Genomic DNA, 14093 nt, shown 5'->3' with positions numbered 1-14093 from the left:
GGAGTTCTCTTTTAAGCTTAATTGCTCCACTAAAGTGTCGGCCATCTTGAAAAATGGCTGCCATCTTGAAATTTCAAGTGGCTCGGACAATTTTCTTGTCAAGTGACCCGTGGAGACTGCTCATGCCAATTTTCACGCTTGTATCATAAACTGAACGATTATATCACTTAGCCACTCCACTATAAAGACAACCAATTATTTGTCAAACTTTATATTTACTATCTGCCCACCTAGCCTGCAACCGAATGCTCATTTTAGTTTAAGTACACTATAAAAAAAATGGAAACCTCATAGATTGCTGTAGCCAACATGATCTCTTTGCATTTTTGTAATGCAAACATCAATTTAAGCTGGAAATTTATCATCAACATACAATGCATTGAAACTGTAGTCTACAGCTCATACAAAGAAGCATTGTACTGCTCACTCATTAAGGCCTCATTATACTTCTGCGTCAAACTCACACCGTAGCTACGTCGTAGGCTGTGTGTAAAGCTTGCAAATGCAAGCGTGAACCAGTTTCTAGTCAGTAAAATGTTGCATTTGCCACCATGAAAAGATATCGAAAATAAACTAAGCTATTTACTAGTGGGTTAAAACGCCTTAGTCATCAGAAAACAAAACACTAATATATAAAGACTTTTATTGGCACTTCATTCACAATACATCAGTTAGCAATCACAATGGGGCCGATGGTTGCTTTCCCTTCTGATACCAAGCCTGAAAAGAAAGACTAGATGAGAAATTGGAAGTCCTTCCACAAGAGCAATACAAAGACTTCATATGTTACCTGAATCAGGTAGTACTCGTCCTTTTCTGCTGGAACCACATGTGGAGTCACAGCACATGCACACTTGGTCATTGTCATCTACAGAAGTCCATCTATAGACAGGAAAGGAAACTGGTTACCTATTTTTAACAACTCAAATCATTAGAGGTATCACATGGTATGCAATACCCATTATTGAAGGAGCAAGCCTTGTTCTCTGGACTTGTCAGGGTTGAGGCCATGACCGCCTTTAGAGCACACGTGATATACACCTACAGAAGACGACACAGTTAAACATAGTCAGAGAATTGACCCACAGAACTACAACCCAAAATGCATACCATGCCACTATCAGCTTGCAGGAACCTGAAAGCCTCCAACTGAAACTGCAGCTTGTCATTCTGGACCCTGCGCATGAAACTGGAAGTGGAGCCTGTAAGCTTTCCATCAACCAGGCACCTGAAGAAAGAAAGAAAGATTAACACTTAAGGCACTATTTGCAAATGAGAGATTCCCTACTAACCCATAGTTCTCAATAAAGGAATATCTTGGAGAGGAGTTCACATCAGGGACTGCAGTAGCTACACAGTCTCCCACAAAGATACGCAGAGGGATGTGGTTGTACTGCGTCACAGAAGCTTCAAGGTTCAGGAACTGCCCTAGGAAGTACTGATTGGATGGCCTCTCAAACATCCAGTCATCTGAAATTAAACTCATGTTGACAACATTTCCTAGCCACTTCTGAAATTCTAACATTGCATATTACCAGTCATGAGCTTCAAGGAAAACACCAGAACTTCCTCTCCAACTTCTGTAGCAGCAAAAGGAACCCAGCTGGGCATCAGCACATTGCTGCTTACATTTTGCAACCTGGAAGCAGTAAAACAAGATTAAGAAGAATGTAGCATTTGGCAAAATTGCTTAACTAGTTTGTTTTTTACCTTGAATAATGACACTCAACTCCAACAGCTGCAGCATCAGCCCTTACAATGGGAGTTCCTACTAAAGCCTCAGGAGTGTAGAGGAGGGTGAAGGTGTAAACAAGCTCATCTTCAGTCATCTGAAAGCAGCACAAGTAGCAAGTTACTAGACAGACCTGGCTTTTACGTTTTTTAAGGTTGACCCATTAGCAGCAACTTACCGTCAGAGAGCTGCCATACGTCTGGAGCTCATATTCAAAGATAAGGACTTGAGCTTCTGGATCCTCCCCTACAGCTGCACAACCTCCTAAAGTGAGGAATGAAGGATTCACCAGCTGACCAGTCCCAAATAAATCCTCCTTAACCTCCACATGAACAAAGTTCTCCCCACATTGTGCTGCAACACTCTCAGTAGCTATAGGTACACGCAGTTCAAAAGGCATATCTGGCTGTTGGGGTTCTTCTGGCATTATTGGAAAACGCCACGTCAAAGGCACAACAGGACCCTGCATTGGTTGTTTGGACTGAATATTTCCAGGCTCTTGAAGAAGATTCCATGGATCAACCTCAACAGAGTTCATGGCAGGCTTTGGAGGCCTAAAAGATGCTGATACCTGTGGGCCTTGGAGAGCTTGCTGAGACACTAAATCTGGTGGCTGTTGCTGCTGAAATCCCGACCACTGTGCAAAACACAAGTCAATTGCTGTAAGCAGCAACAATCCAGAAAAACTAAAAACCATCAGCCCCATTGCTGAAAAACTTTGAAATCTCCAGAATACCTGTTTGTTTTCTGCTTTGCCTTTTTCAAGAGAAAATTAAAGAGACTCCACCCCTTTTGACAAGCTTAATGATTTTCCAGACTTGTTTCATTAAAAGGAGTGTACACTCCAAAAAGACTAAAACTGGTGCTGCGTTCCAATCCAAAATTGTCATGCCCTTCACTCGCTAACTTTCCTCCATCTCGTTCACTGTGCATTATTGCTTACGTTGCACGAGTGCCCACTTCTGGAGGAAACTGCAATGGGCTGAATTGGAACATCCTAAGCCCTTGATCACTTGTAATCAGCTATGGAGTTGATGTATTATTATTATTTTTAAATCCCTTTAAAATTTTGTTTAATGCAACTTCCATAAGTATAAAGGTGTGTTTGGGTTGTTTTAAATAAAAAATATATAATTAATATATCATAGAGTTGTTTGTTGTGGTGGTGATTAGACGCGATCTGTGGTGACATCACAATCGTACTGCGTTGTGGGACATATAGGTGCCTGAAGTGTACATATGAAGTAGACTTGCTCCCTCTGTCAAAATTGATGGAACAAGCGTCTGTCCATATAAACTTCCCTCGTCCACTTCACGAAGTGGAACGCACTTCAAAATCGCGGCAGGGATTCCCCTGAGGGGAAGTGCTTAAGGAAGTTCGCAAGTGTGTGTCTAAAAGTGGACTGGAACGCAACCCTAGATCCAGGTTGCTCACTTGTTTTGTAAATTGTCCATTGGACATCAAGCAGTGATCCAACACTGTACAAAAAAAAAAATTTTTCAAAAGCAAACACACATTGTCTTTAATTCAGTCTTTGAACCATAATAAGAACTTGTTTATTCATTGGCCAGAGGAGAACTGGCCCCCGACTGAGCCTGGTTTCTCCCAAGTTTTTTTTCTCCATTCTGTCACCTGATGGAGTTTGGGTTCATTGCCACTGTCGCCTCTGGCTTGCTTAGTTGCGGACACTTCATATTCAACAATATTATTTTTCTGACTGTACTGACACTGTCATATGAGAACTGAACTGAGTTGGATGATGACAATTTATTGGTGCTTTATAAATTAAATAAACTAATTTAATAATTGATAATTTCTTAAATTGGAACTGAATCAACAACAGCCAAAATGCATTCATTTCCTGTTATCACTGTAAAGCTGCTTAAAAAATGTTTTTATTGTATAGAGCGCTATATAAATAAATGTGGCTTGACTTAGATTAAGATTACATTAATATGCAAAAGTGTTTGGTTCCTAAATAGCTCTTGAATGTTTCCAGTTTCATTATTTGGCAGCCAGTAATTTACTGCAAAAAACACATTGTGAATGGTACACACTAAGACTTCCTACTGTAATTTGTGTTCTAAATCCCTATTACTGCATGTTTAAATGAACACACTTTTTAGTCTGCTGTAAATACCTTTGATATGCCCCTTATCACGTTAAATTCTCTTTGCATATAAAAAACAGCATTTAGACAATTTTATTCATAAATAATTTAGCCCCAGTCAACACGTGAGATCATGATCCCAGTGACATCACAGCATTTGTATACTGTGATACTCACAGTGAGTACAATATGTGAGCTCATTGTGCATTCAAAATGTTGAGCAGGTTGAGGGTATTTCTAAACACTGGAAAAACGTGGATACTGCAGGATTTGTTAGGACAGTTGTGTTCTGGACTCAGCATTGTATTGTTACACTGTAGAAATGGTGAGTGGTCACTTTAATTGCTATTCACATATGCTCATATTAAAATGCCAATACGCACTGTGACCTGGCCCTGTGTTGGCAGAGTACTGGCACAAGGTACATGTGAACCAGTCATCTTGCCATTTCACGTGAGAAATCACCTACAGTAATCACACCAGTAATCAAACTGATTGCATGGATATGTTGCTCTGTGTTTCAGGATATGTCAAGTCTTTTCAAGATGAAAAGAAATGAAGGTTAAGAAGTGAAGAGACCCCATATTCCAGGATGCTTTACCATTTCCAGGGGATATTTAAAGTGCTGATCATCTTGCAGTGTGGAAAAGTATTTTCTATACTTGGTTCTGCAATAAACAAATGCTAACTAAAAACATGATGAAGTACATAAAACCGACAGTGATTCATCACATTTACTTAAACTTATCACATAAGGCGATCTTAAATTAAGATCGAGTTAAATCTTAAAAAAATAATAAGAAAATGTTCTCCATCCAAAATAAATGACACTTTCCAATACAGAAGGAAGAATTAAGTTTTGTAAACAAAGTAGTGTAAATTGTGAAAGGATGAACAACCTCAACTGTAGCTTATTCAACTTTCATTTGACAAATTTTGCAACACCAGTTTAACTGAATCAAAAGTGAACTGTTTAAATGTCTTCTTGGTCATGCAATTAAGAAATCATGGGAGCAAACAGAACAATTCCAGTGTCAATTAATTGAATTTCAGGCCAAATTATTCACGTCGCTACGTACCAGTGCATGTACAAGATCAGTCATAAGCATGTAAAGAAACCAACACTATCCTCTAGAAAAGACACAAAACATGCCAGTGTTCATTCCAGGTCTTTATTAGACATTTGCAATTGATGTTCAGTGACTACAATAGGGCCAACTGTTGCTTCCCCTTCTGAAACGAGGCCTAAGAGAGAAAAAAAACCCAGTTAAGACATTCATGGTTGCTCTGTATACAGCAAAATACAGATCCTAGTACACATCTCTACCAGAATCAGGTAGAGCTCGCCCTTTCCTGCTGAAGCCACATGTGGAGTCACAGCACATGCACATCTGATCATTGTCATCTGCAGAAAGCCATCTATAAAAAAAAATAAAAAAAAAGGCAAAGAAACAGTTACCCATTCTTATCGCATCTTATCTGGTAAGCACTTATTCTGTTAGAACATACCCATTAGCAAAGGAGCAGGCCTTGTTCTCTGCACTTATGGGGGTTGAAGCCATAACTGCCCTTAAAGAACACGTGACGTATACCTACAAAAGGATTTTAAACTTGTATACATGGGACGAACACTCATCTCTTGCAGAAAGACAGCACCATTACATACCAAACCACTATTAGCTTGCTGGAATCTGAAAGACTCCAAGCGAAAGTGAAGTTTGTCGTTTTGGACTCTGTGCATAAAACCGGAAGTAGATCCCGTAAGCTTTGCATCTACCAGGCACCTGAAGCAAAAGAAAACACTTAGCTCTGGTCACATGAGAGTTCAAGAAGCTAAACCTTACTTACCCATGGTTCTCAATAAAGGAATATCTTGGAGCAGCATTCACATCAGGGACTGCAGTAGCAACACAACCATCTACATAGAGTCGCAGAGGAACATGGTTGAACTGCTTCACAGAAGCTTCAAAATTCATGAATTGTCCCAAGAAGAACTGATTGGATGGCCTCTCAAACATCCAGTCATCTGCAAGTGATAAGAACAGAAATAGAACAAAAATCAGTCTCATTTCAGAATCACTTTTACAAAGAGTGTATAAAAACTTGCCAGTCATGAGCTTTAGGGAAAACACCAGAACTTCTTCTACAACCTTTGTCGCAGCAAAAGGAACCCAATTGGGCATCAAAACATTACTGCTAACATTGTGCAACCTAAACAGAGGAATAAAGCATAGTTCATTAACTTGAACTGAAATAGCTCAATTTATATATAAAAATAAATAAAATACACCTTTACTACCTTGAATAGTGGCACTCAATACCAACAGCTGCTGCATCAGCCCTTACAATGGGAGTTCCTACTAAAGCCTCAGGAGTGTAGAAGAGGGTGAATTTATACACTAGCTCATCACCAATCATCTGAAAAAGAGATTGAGAATCAGACTATGCGCTAACCCAGCTTTTACCCTCAATTACTATAGATAGCAAGACTCAAAAGCAGCCACTCACCACCAGAGAGCTGCCGCATGCCTGGAGCTCATTCTCAAAGATAAGGACTTGACTTGTTGGATCCTCCCCTACAGCTGCACAACCTCCTAAAGTGAGGAATGAAGGATTCACCAGCTGACCAGTACCAAAGAAGTCCTTCTTAACCTCCACATGCACAAATTTCTCCCCACATTGTGCTGCAATACTCAGAGAAGGGGTGGGTACATGCAACTCAAAAGGCACATCTGGCTGTTGGGGTTCTTCAGGCACTACAGGAAAATGCCAGGTCAAAGGTACCAAAGGAGCCTCCATTAGCTGTTTAGACTGACTACTTCTGGGATGTTGAATCATCCATTGATTTGCCACACCAGGGTTCGTTGCAGGTCTCAGAGAAGCTGATAACTGTGATTCTTGGAGAGCTTGCTGAGAAGCTAAAACTGGTGACTGCTGTTGTTGAAATCCTGACCACTGTGCCAAAGATGAGCCAACTGCAACAAGCAGTAACAATCCAACACTGACGAATTCCATTATCATTAAACCCAGAGAACCAGAGAATGTTTGCTGTGCTCCTGCTGTGGCATTTTCTAGAGCAGGCAATTGTAGTGGCTCCACCCCCCTTTTGACAAGCTTAATGATTTTCCAGACTTGTTGCATTACTTTTCCTGACACAAAGGAAACGTCTATGAAATTCAACAAGATTGGCTGTAGTCAAATTAGTTTTATTTGCAGACTTTTTGCTTACAGTGATTTCTTTCTATTTTTATTTAATTCCTGCTACATACTGTGCAATTTCAGCAGTCCAATACGATTATTACAAATTACACTGTATGACATAGTCAAACCAAAAATTATTTAGACACGAGATATAATTTTTTTATGTATATATATTTTTTTTAGTGGGTGCAGGACACTATAGTTAATTTATGTAAGTAAGGATAGCAAAATAAAGTCAACTGTGTCATATTATAGCCAAAAATTATTCATACAGTGGACTGCCAGTAAAATGTACAAAAATTGGGACCAAAAATTATTCAGACACTTTGATTTTCTTTAATTGCTAACACCACATACTGAACTAAATTAACATTTGCTTGGCAATTGGTTGACCTAAATTGGTATTATCTAATTGTATACTTACATTTAACAGCTGACTGCTATTCAACTTAATTCATTTGTGAGACAGTCTAACAGAGGGATAGCCAAAACCAAGTCAAGACAAGCGCTTTTAACCATGTAGATCTATCTAGGATATATGTAGGCTAGGCTATCTATCTATTAATCTATCTATGTATCTATATGTATTAATCTATCTGTCTATATATTTTTCTATCTATACATCTATTAATGTGTCACTGTATACTCTGTCTGTCTCTAGCCTATCAGTCAATGTGTGAATTTAAATGTAAGCCTAAATATAACTAAACAAATCGCACTAAATGTCACTATATCACCAAAAATTCGCTATCTCAAAATCAAACTCCTCTCACAAAAACCCACGAGGTCAAGATGCGTTGTCTTCCTAGAAAGTCTTCATAGCCCGCCTAGGAAAACGACGGTGTTCAAGTCCCGCTGCGGCCAGACTTCCACCAAAACTTCTCGCTCGTTCAGTTCCAGAAAATGCGACTGTTCCAGTGTATTTTGCAGAAAACAAGCCGGTACGACAGCCCGTTTGCCTGCACACAAACGCTGTTTTTACGGCGACACAGATAAATCCCATAAAGAGTGTATTTTTTCTGGTATTCCGGCCACGGCCGATGGTGTTATGAGTGTAGTAAAAATGCCCACGGCCCAGTGCTTATTCCTACATGCAAGCACAGCCCGCCACATTCCAAGGCTCGCACACATAAAATCGACTCATGACGATTGTGCATTAAATGTAGTGAATGTGCTTACGACCCAGTGCCCACAAACACAAACTGCATGTATCAAGGTTTCTGTAAAAACTAAACCAACGCACATACAGTCACCTCACCCCGACGGTGTTTCCAGTGTAGTAAATGTGCCCGCTGTCCAGCGCCCACATTCACTCACAGACATGACAAGCCCCACGGGGCTCGCCCCGCTCGCTCTCTCTCAACAAGCCGCCATAGGAGAGTCGAGCTCGGGCAGGCTGCCCAGTGTGATCAGGGCGCCCCCGCCTCGAACGCTGCAAGCATGGCGTCTATGTTACGCCATACCGAAGCTCTCCGGTCACCACCACGCCGTGGCCAGAGCCCAGATCTCAGATCTCAGTCAACCCCTAGCTATTCATGCAAGTGCAAGGTTATTCGCTACAGTTCGCTCGACATCCCCGCTGTTACGCGGCGCAAATACGGTAGAAAAGGAAGTAGCACATCTACTTCGAGCCGAAATAGCGAAACTGTTGAGCAAAGGGGCCATAGAGTCTTTATCTAAATCTCAGAACAAAGGGGGTCTATACAGCAGATATTTTCTGGTAACGAAAAAGACGGGAGTCTCAGACCCATTTTAGATCTTAGACAGCTGAACAAAGTGCTTTCGAAGCGCCGGTTCAGAATGCCACAACCAGGAAAATCCTCATGCAAATTCGCCAAGGGGAATGGTTTATGTCAATAGATCTGAAGGACGCGTATTTCCAAATACAAATTGCGTCACGTCACAGGCAATTTTTTAAATTTGCCTTCGAGGGCCAGGCATATCAATACACGGTCCTACCGTTCGGCCTGTCCCTAGCACCCCGTACATTCACAATGTGCGTGGAGAAACTTCGGGGCATGCGAGTTTTGAACTACTTGGACGATTGGCTGATTCTAGCTTGATCACACTCAGAGCTCATAGAACACAGGACCATATTACTCGAACATCTCGAGAATCTAGGTCTCAAAGTCAATTGGCCTATATAAATCGCCAAGGAGGTATCAGGTCCCGATACCTTTACAGGCTGAGAGCACCTCCTGGTCTGGGATCAGCACAATCTGCGCTCGTTGAGAGCAGCACACGTGCCAGGCTGAATATGGGACCAGACAGACTGTCCAGAAACAATGTTCCGGCAGGAGAATGGTCTCTACACCCGCAGACAGTCCAACTGCTGTGGAAGACATTCGGCAGGGCGAAGGTAGACCTGTTTGCGTCTCAAGAAAACGCTCACTGTCCGGAGTTTTTCTCCAAGAGCAGGGATGCACTGACCCACGTCTGGCCCCGCTGCCCGCTCTATGCTTTTCCCCCTGTCACCCTCCTGCTTCAGGTATTAGAGCGAATCAGGGAAACCGGATGCTCAGTGCTTCTTGTGGCTCCGTTATGGAAGAACCAGGTTTGGTTCCCAGTTCTGATGCAGCTGACAAGCACCGCCCCATGGCCAATACCAGGACCTCTTCTCTCAGGCCAAGGGCTCGATCTGGCATCCTCACCCAGAGCTTTGGGCCCTACATGCGTGGGCCATCAACGGGTACCTGCTAACCTCCCGGTGGGAGTGTTAAACACAATCACGGAGGCTAGGGCCCTGTCTACTAGATGGCTCTATTCCTCGAAATGGTCTGTGTTCTATAGCTGGTGCACAGCTCGTGGCATATCAACCCCAGACTGTGGGGTGATGGAGGTTCTCTCCTTCCTGCGAGAGCTACTGGATAAGGGCAGAACCCCATCCACGCTCAAGGTTTATGTGGCGGCCATAGCAGCGTTTACTAAACCGACGCTTGGCCAGTCACTTGGAAGGAACGATCTGGTCATCTGCTTCCTTAGAGGAGCTAATAGGCTGAATCCTCCCTCAGTCCCCATGTGGGACCTTTCTACGGTTTTGGAAGCCATGAAAGGTGCCCCATTCCCTCAGTCCCCATGTGGGACCTTTCTACGGTTTTGGAAGCCATGAAAGGTGCCCCATTCGAGCCAATCCAATCAATAGATATCAAGCACTTGTCTTTCAAGACAGTGTTTCTTTTGGCTCTCGCTTCGGTAAAGCGTATAGGGGACTTGCAAGCGCTCTCAGTTAGCGCGACGTGTATGGAATTTGGGCCAAAAGACTCGAAAGTCATACTCAAACCAAGGCACGGGTACGTTGCTAAATCCCTCAACACACCGTTTAGGGCACAGGTGATTTCCCTGTCGGCCCTCCCGGTCTCTAATGAGGAAAAGGATCTACCGCCAGCAGTTGATTTTGATATTCTAGGTATTATTAACTGGCCGGAATTTTGAGATTGCAATAGACGTGAAGGACTATAATGCGTTAAGAGCTCGCTCAAGTACTGTGGAGCTAAACCATTTAGTGCTTTGTAAGTAATCAGCAATATTTTAAAATTTATACAATGTTAAATAGGGAGCCAATCAAGTGTTGACAGAACGGGGCTAATATGGTCATACTTCCTGGTTCTGGTAAGAACTTGCGCTGCTGCTTTTTGAACTAGCTGTAGTTTGTTTATTAAGCACACAGGGTGTCATGAATTGTGTGGAAGCAAAAGCGGTAGTCGGATCTAAATGCAGCAGTAGACTTTAATAAATAACACAGTCTCACCCCAAAACGTCACTTACTGACAGGTCTTGACCATACGGCAACATACGACGAAAAGGGTACCCTTTAACGTCCATGTGTGACGATTCGGGTATGGTTGGGTTTAGGTATGCGTTAGGGTACCGCTAGGAGGCGCTGCTGGTGCGCTTATGTCTGCGTCTCATATTGACGTTATAGGGGTACCCTTTTCGTCGTATGTTGACGTATGGTCAAGACCCGTCAGTATATGACGTTTTGGGGTGAGTTGGATAAACTCAGAACAGAACAAGATACTCATGGAACATACATACATTCAATAACTGACAAGGAAAAAAAGAGCACACATGATTTAAATACACTGAGGGGATCAGAGAACAAGACACAGCTGGGGCAAATGAGAACAACGAGCGGAACCATACAAACTAACAGGACAACACACCTGAAACAAGGGACCTAATAATTAACATGACTAGGGATAACAAAATACAATTAACAAGGCAGAGAAACAAGGTACAAACTGAATGAAAAAACAAAGACAGTAAAACCACAAACCAGAAACATGACATAATAAACAACACTGTTACACAGGGCAACCACCCAGTAGAGCATTACAATAATCTAGGCTTGAGGTCATGAACTCATGAACTAATTGTTCCGTATTTGTCAATGAGAGCATATGGCGTAATTTATATATATTTTTAAGATGGAAAAATGCGGTTTTATGTACACACACACACACACACACACACACACACACACACACACACACACACACACACACACACACACCACCATTGTTTATTTCTCATCACACAGTAAAGCCTCTCAATGATAATCCACTGCCGTAGGAGCTCCTGTGCTGTTGTGTTCTTACAGACTCTGCCAACTGCCAAACAAAAAACACTCTTACAACCTCTACACTTGAAACAGCTTGAAAAAACACATCCACAGCTCGCTATTAAAGGTCCCTGAGTTGCAGCCTTTAATATCCCATCGCTGTGGCGAAAATGAATTAGGGAAGTTAATGTGATTTTTGCATTAGCAGATTAGAAACGTCTTTCATGCTCTCATTCCCATATTAGACCACAGCTAAGCCCGAATAGCTTTCTCTTTGTGCTTAACCTCATAATGTCAAGAGGACCAAACTCACTTTGAATGTGGTGGGACATGTATTTTTTAAAATAAAATAAAAGTTTGGAAATGAGATGAGTAGAAACATCTCATTCTGGTTTGATGTCACATTGTTGTGTGTGTTTAAGTGCTCAAGTTCAGCAGTGTCCACCTAAATTCTGTCATCTTTTTTTGTATGGTGAGTTTTACTTGAACAATAATGTATAAAGTATGTTTAGCATGGATTCTAGAAAATTCCACGTGGATGGAACGCAAAGCCTCATTGTGGAAAATGTACTCGGTTACCTAGCGTAACCTCGCTTTGCGCCCTCACGCGTCATAACCCGCAAAAATGGGCTTAGCGTATAAAAAGACGGCTCCGGGCTTACCTCTGGTTTTTCATCGCCTGAAGCGAAGTGAGCTCGGGGCGCGACACGGCAGGGAACGCAGTACTCGTTCCCTCTTCTAGAGAGAACCGAGGTTACGTTAGGTAACCGAGTACGTTCTCTTACGAGAGGTTCTCTCGTAGGTAACCGAGTACGTTTTCCACAATGAGGCTTTGCGTTCCATCCACGTGGAATTTTCTAGAATCCATGCTAAACATACTTCATACATTATTGTTCAAGTAAAACTCACCATACAAAATAAGATGACCGAGTTTAGGTGACTGTTCCCTGCTGGTGGAATGATCTGCCTAACTCAGCCAGAGCTGCTTTTTGTAAGAAACTGCTGAAGACTTTTCTTTTTCGGCAGCACTTGATTCAGTAATACTAACACTTTCTTCTCTATTCTAACTTAAAAAAAACAAAAAAACATTGTGTTGGATTGTACTGTGAAGGGTCATAGCACTTACATACTGTTGTCCTACTGCTAGTTTAATTGCTTCTATTGTTTCTCATGTGTAAGTCGCTTTGGATAAGAGTGTCTGCTAAATGAATAAATGTAAATGTACTGCGTAATGTAAAATTACGCACCGGGAACCCCTTGTGAACGCCGTGTGTGCCAAGCATTCACTACATGAATCCCAGGGGGGAACGCCCCGGGGGACACAGACAAGTGAGAAACAGGGGGCCAACAGAGTGGGCTCGCACATGTACATAAGCACACCGAAGGGGATATACATACAGAACGGCACCGCCAGTCTATACTGAACTCATCTACCCTTATAGCGCAGCTCAACCAGGGCAGTCGTTAGAGACTTTTAGACTGAAAGAAGTTTAGCCTGCAGGGCGGGAACTTCCAGGTTATAAAACCTAACAAATGTAGAGGGGGGGGGGGGGGGGGGCAGCCTGCCGCCGTACAAATGTAATGAATAGAAATCCCACTGGACCAAGCCCATGAAGAGGCCATGCCTCTGGTGGAGTGAGCCCTGACGCCCAGAGGGCATTGCAGGTCTTTTGACGCATAAGCCGCAGCAATAGCATCCACTATCCATCTGGATAGGCTATGTTTCGAGGCGGCGAGACCCTTGGTGCGCCCACTAAACGAAACAAAAAGCTGCTCCGAGGCCTGAAGGCGGCGGAGCGCGTGATGTAAATTCTCAGCGCTCTGACAGGGCAGCTTTGGCGTCAAACATGGCAAGTCGACAAGGGTCGACATTGCCAGTTCTTCGCAATGGATGCAGCCACCCGAAGAGAGAGCGAGGGCGGCATGTTCACGGCCCAGGCAGCGCAGATCAAGTGGCGGTCTCCGTCGCTGAGCGTGGCTCGGCATGAACCGCAGGAAAATCGAGGCATTTTGCAACAAACGCCTAGCTCTTTTAACACGTTTAGCTCACGGAGAGATTATTGCTTTTAAAAGGATACTTCTGTCGCCGGATAGCGTAGCAGGCACGGATGGCTGAAGGTGGCGAAGACGGCCGGCTTCCTCAGAAGCTTTCCTAGGCTAGCTGGTCACTGGTTTCGACGGCGGCGGCTTCTCTCAGAGTCCAGCGATGTGTAGAGCTCGTTGAAGAGATGAAAAATCAGAGGTAAGCAGCCTGGAGCCGTCTTTTTATACGCTAAGCCACCCCCATTTTGGCGGGCTTTCGTGCCCTCATCTCAGGTGGTAGGCTGCTGCAGTTGCCGCGAGGCAGCCAATGAGCGCGCAAGACAGCCCGCTCTAGGTCTGCCTGCTGCTGCACTGCGTTGACAAAATACACAAATTTAAGGATACATTTTTGGCTTCATATCTCGAGCAAAGATGACTTTACCCGGTGCGTAATTTTACATTACAC

At 43.0% G+C, this 14093-nt stretch overlaps 1 protein-coding gene across 1 annotated transcript; it reads right to left on the bottom strand.

The window, feature by feature from the left end:
• Nucleotides 1-627: 627 nt before the first annotated feature.
• On the bottom strand, nucleotides 628-7369 carry LOC307012608 (uncharacterized protein). The gene is made up of 16 exons (XM_079639490.1): nucleotides 6352-7369; nucleotides 6143-6261; nucleotides 5951-6054; nucleotides 5692-5869; nucleotides 5510-5627; nucleotides 5353-5435; nucleotides 5171-5262; nucleotides 5005-5088; nucleotides 1911-2488; nucleotides 1711-1829; nucleotides 1536-1639; nucleotides 1293-1470; nucleotides 1111-1228; nucleotides 959-1041; nucleotides 791-882; nucleotides 628-720 (listed from the first exon to the last, which is right to left on the bottom strand). The coding sequence occupies exons 1-16, from the start codon at nucleotides 6982-6984 to the stop codon at nucleotides 668-670; spliced, it is 2736 nt and encodes a 911-aa protein (XP_079495616.1). The 5' UTR covers nucleotides 6985-7369; the 3' UTR covers nucleotides 628-667.
• Nucleotides 7370-14093: the final 6724 nt, after the last annotated feature.

This window comes from Phoxinus phoxinus, assembly GCF_949152265.1.
Source record: "Phoxinus phoxinus genome assembly, chromosome: 16".
Classification (NCBI taxonomy): domain Eukaryota; kingdom Metazoa; phylum Chordata; class Actinopteri; order Cypriniformes; family Leuciscidae; genus Phoxinus; species Phoxinus phoxinus.
The sequence above is the reverse complement of the archived record's forward strand: the minus strand, read 5'-3'. Positions and strand labels throughout refer to the sequence as shown.

Coding starts and splice junctions, on each gene's coding strand:
- LOC307012608 (XM_079639490.1), bottom strand. CDS start 6,984: ATGCAACAAGTCTGGAAAATCATTAAGCTTGTCAAAAGGGGGGTGGAG. Junction 5,628..5,691: donor TCCTTTATTGAGAACCATGG/GTAAGTAAGGTT, acceptor CTTTTGCTTCAG/GTGCCTGGTAGATGCAAAGC. Junction 5,089..5,170: donor GCGAGCTCTACCTGATTCTG/GTAGAGATGTGT, acceptor TTTCTCTCTTAG/GCCTCGTTTCAGAAGGGGAA.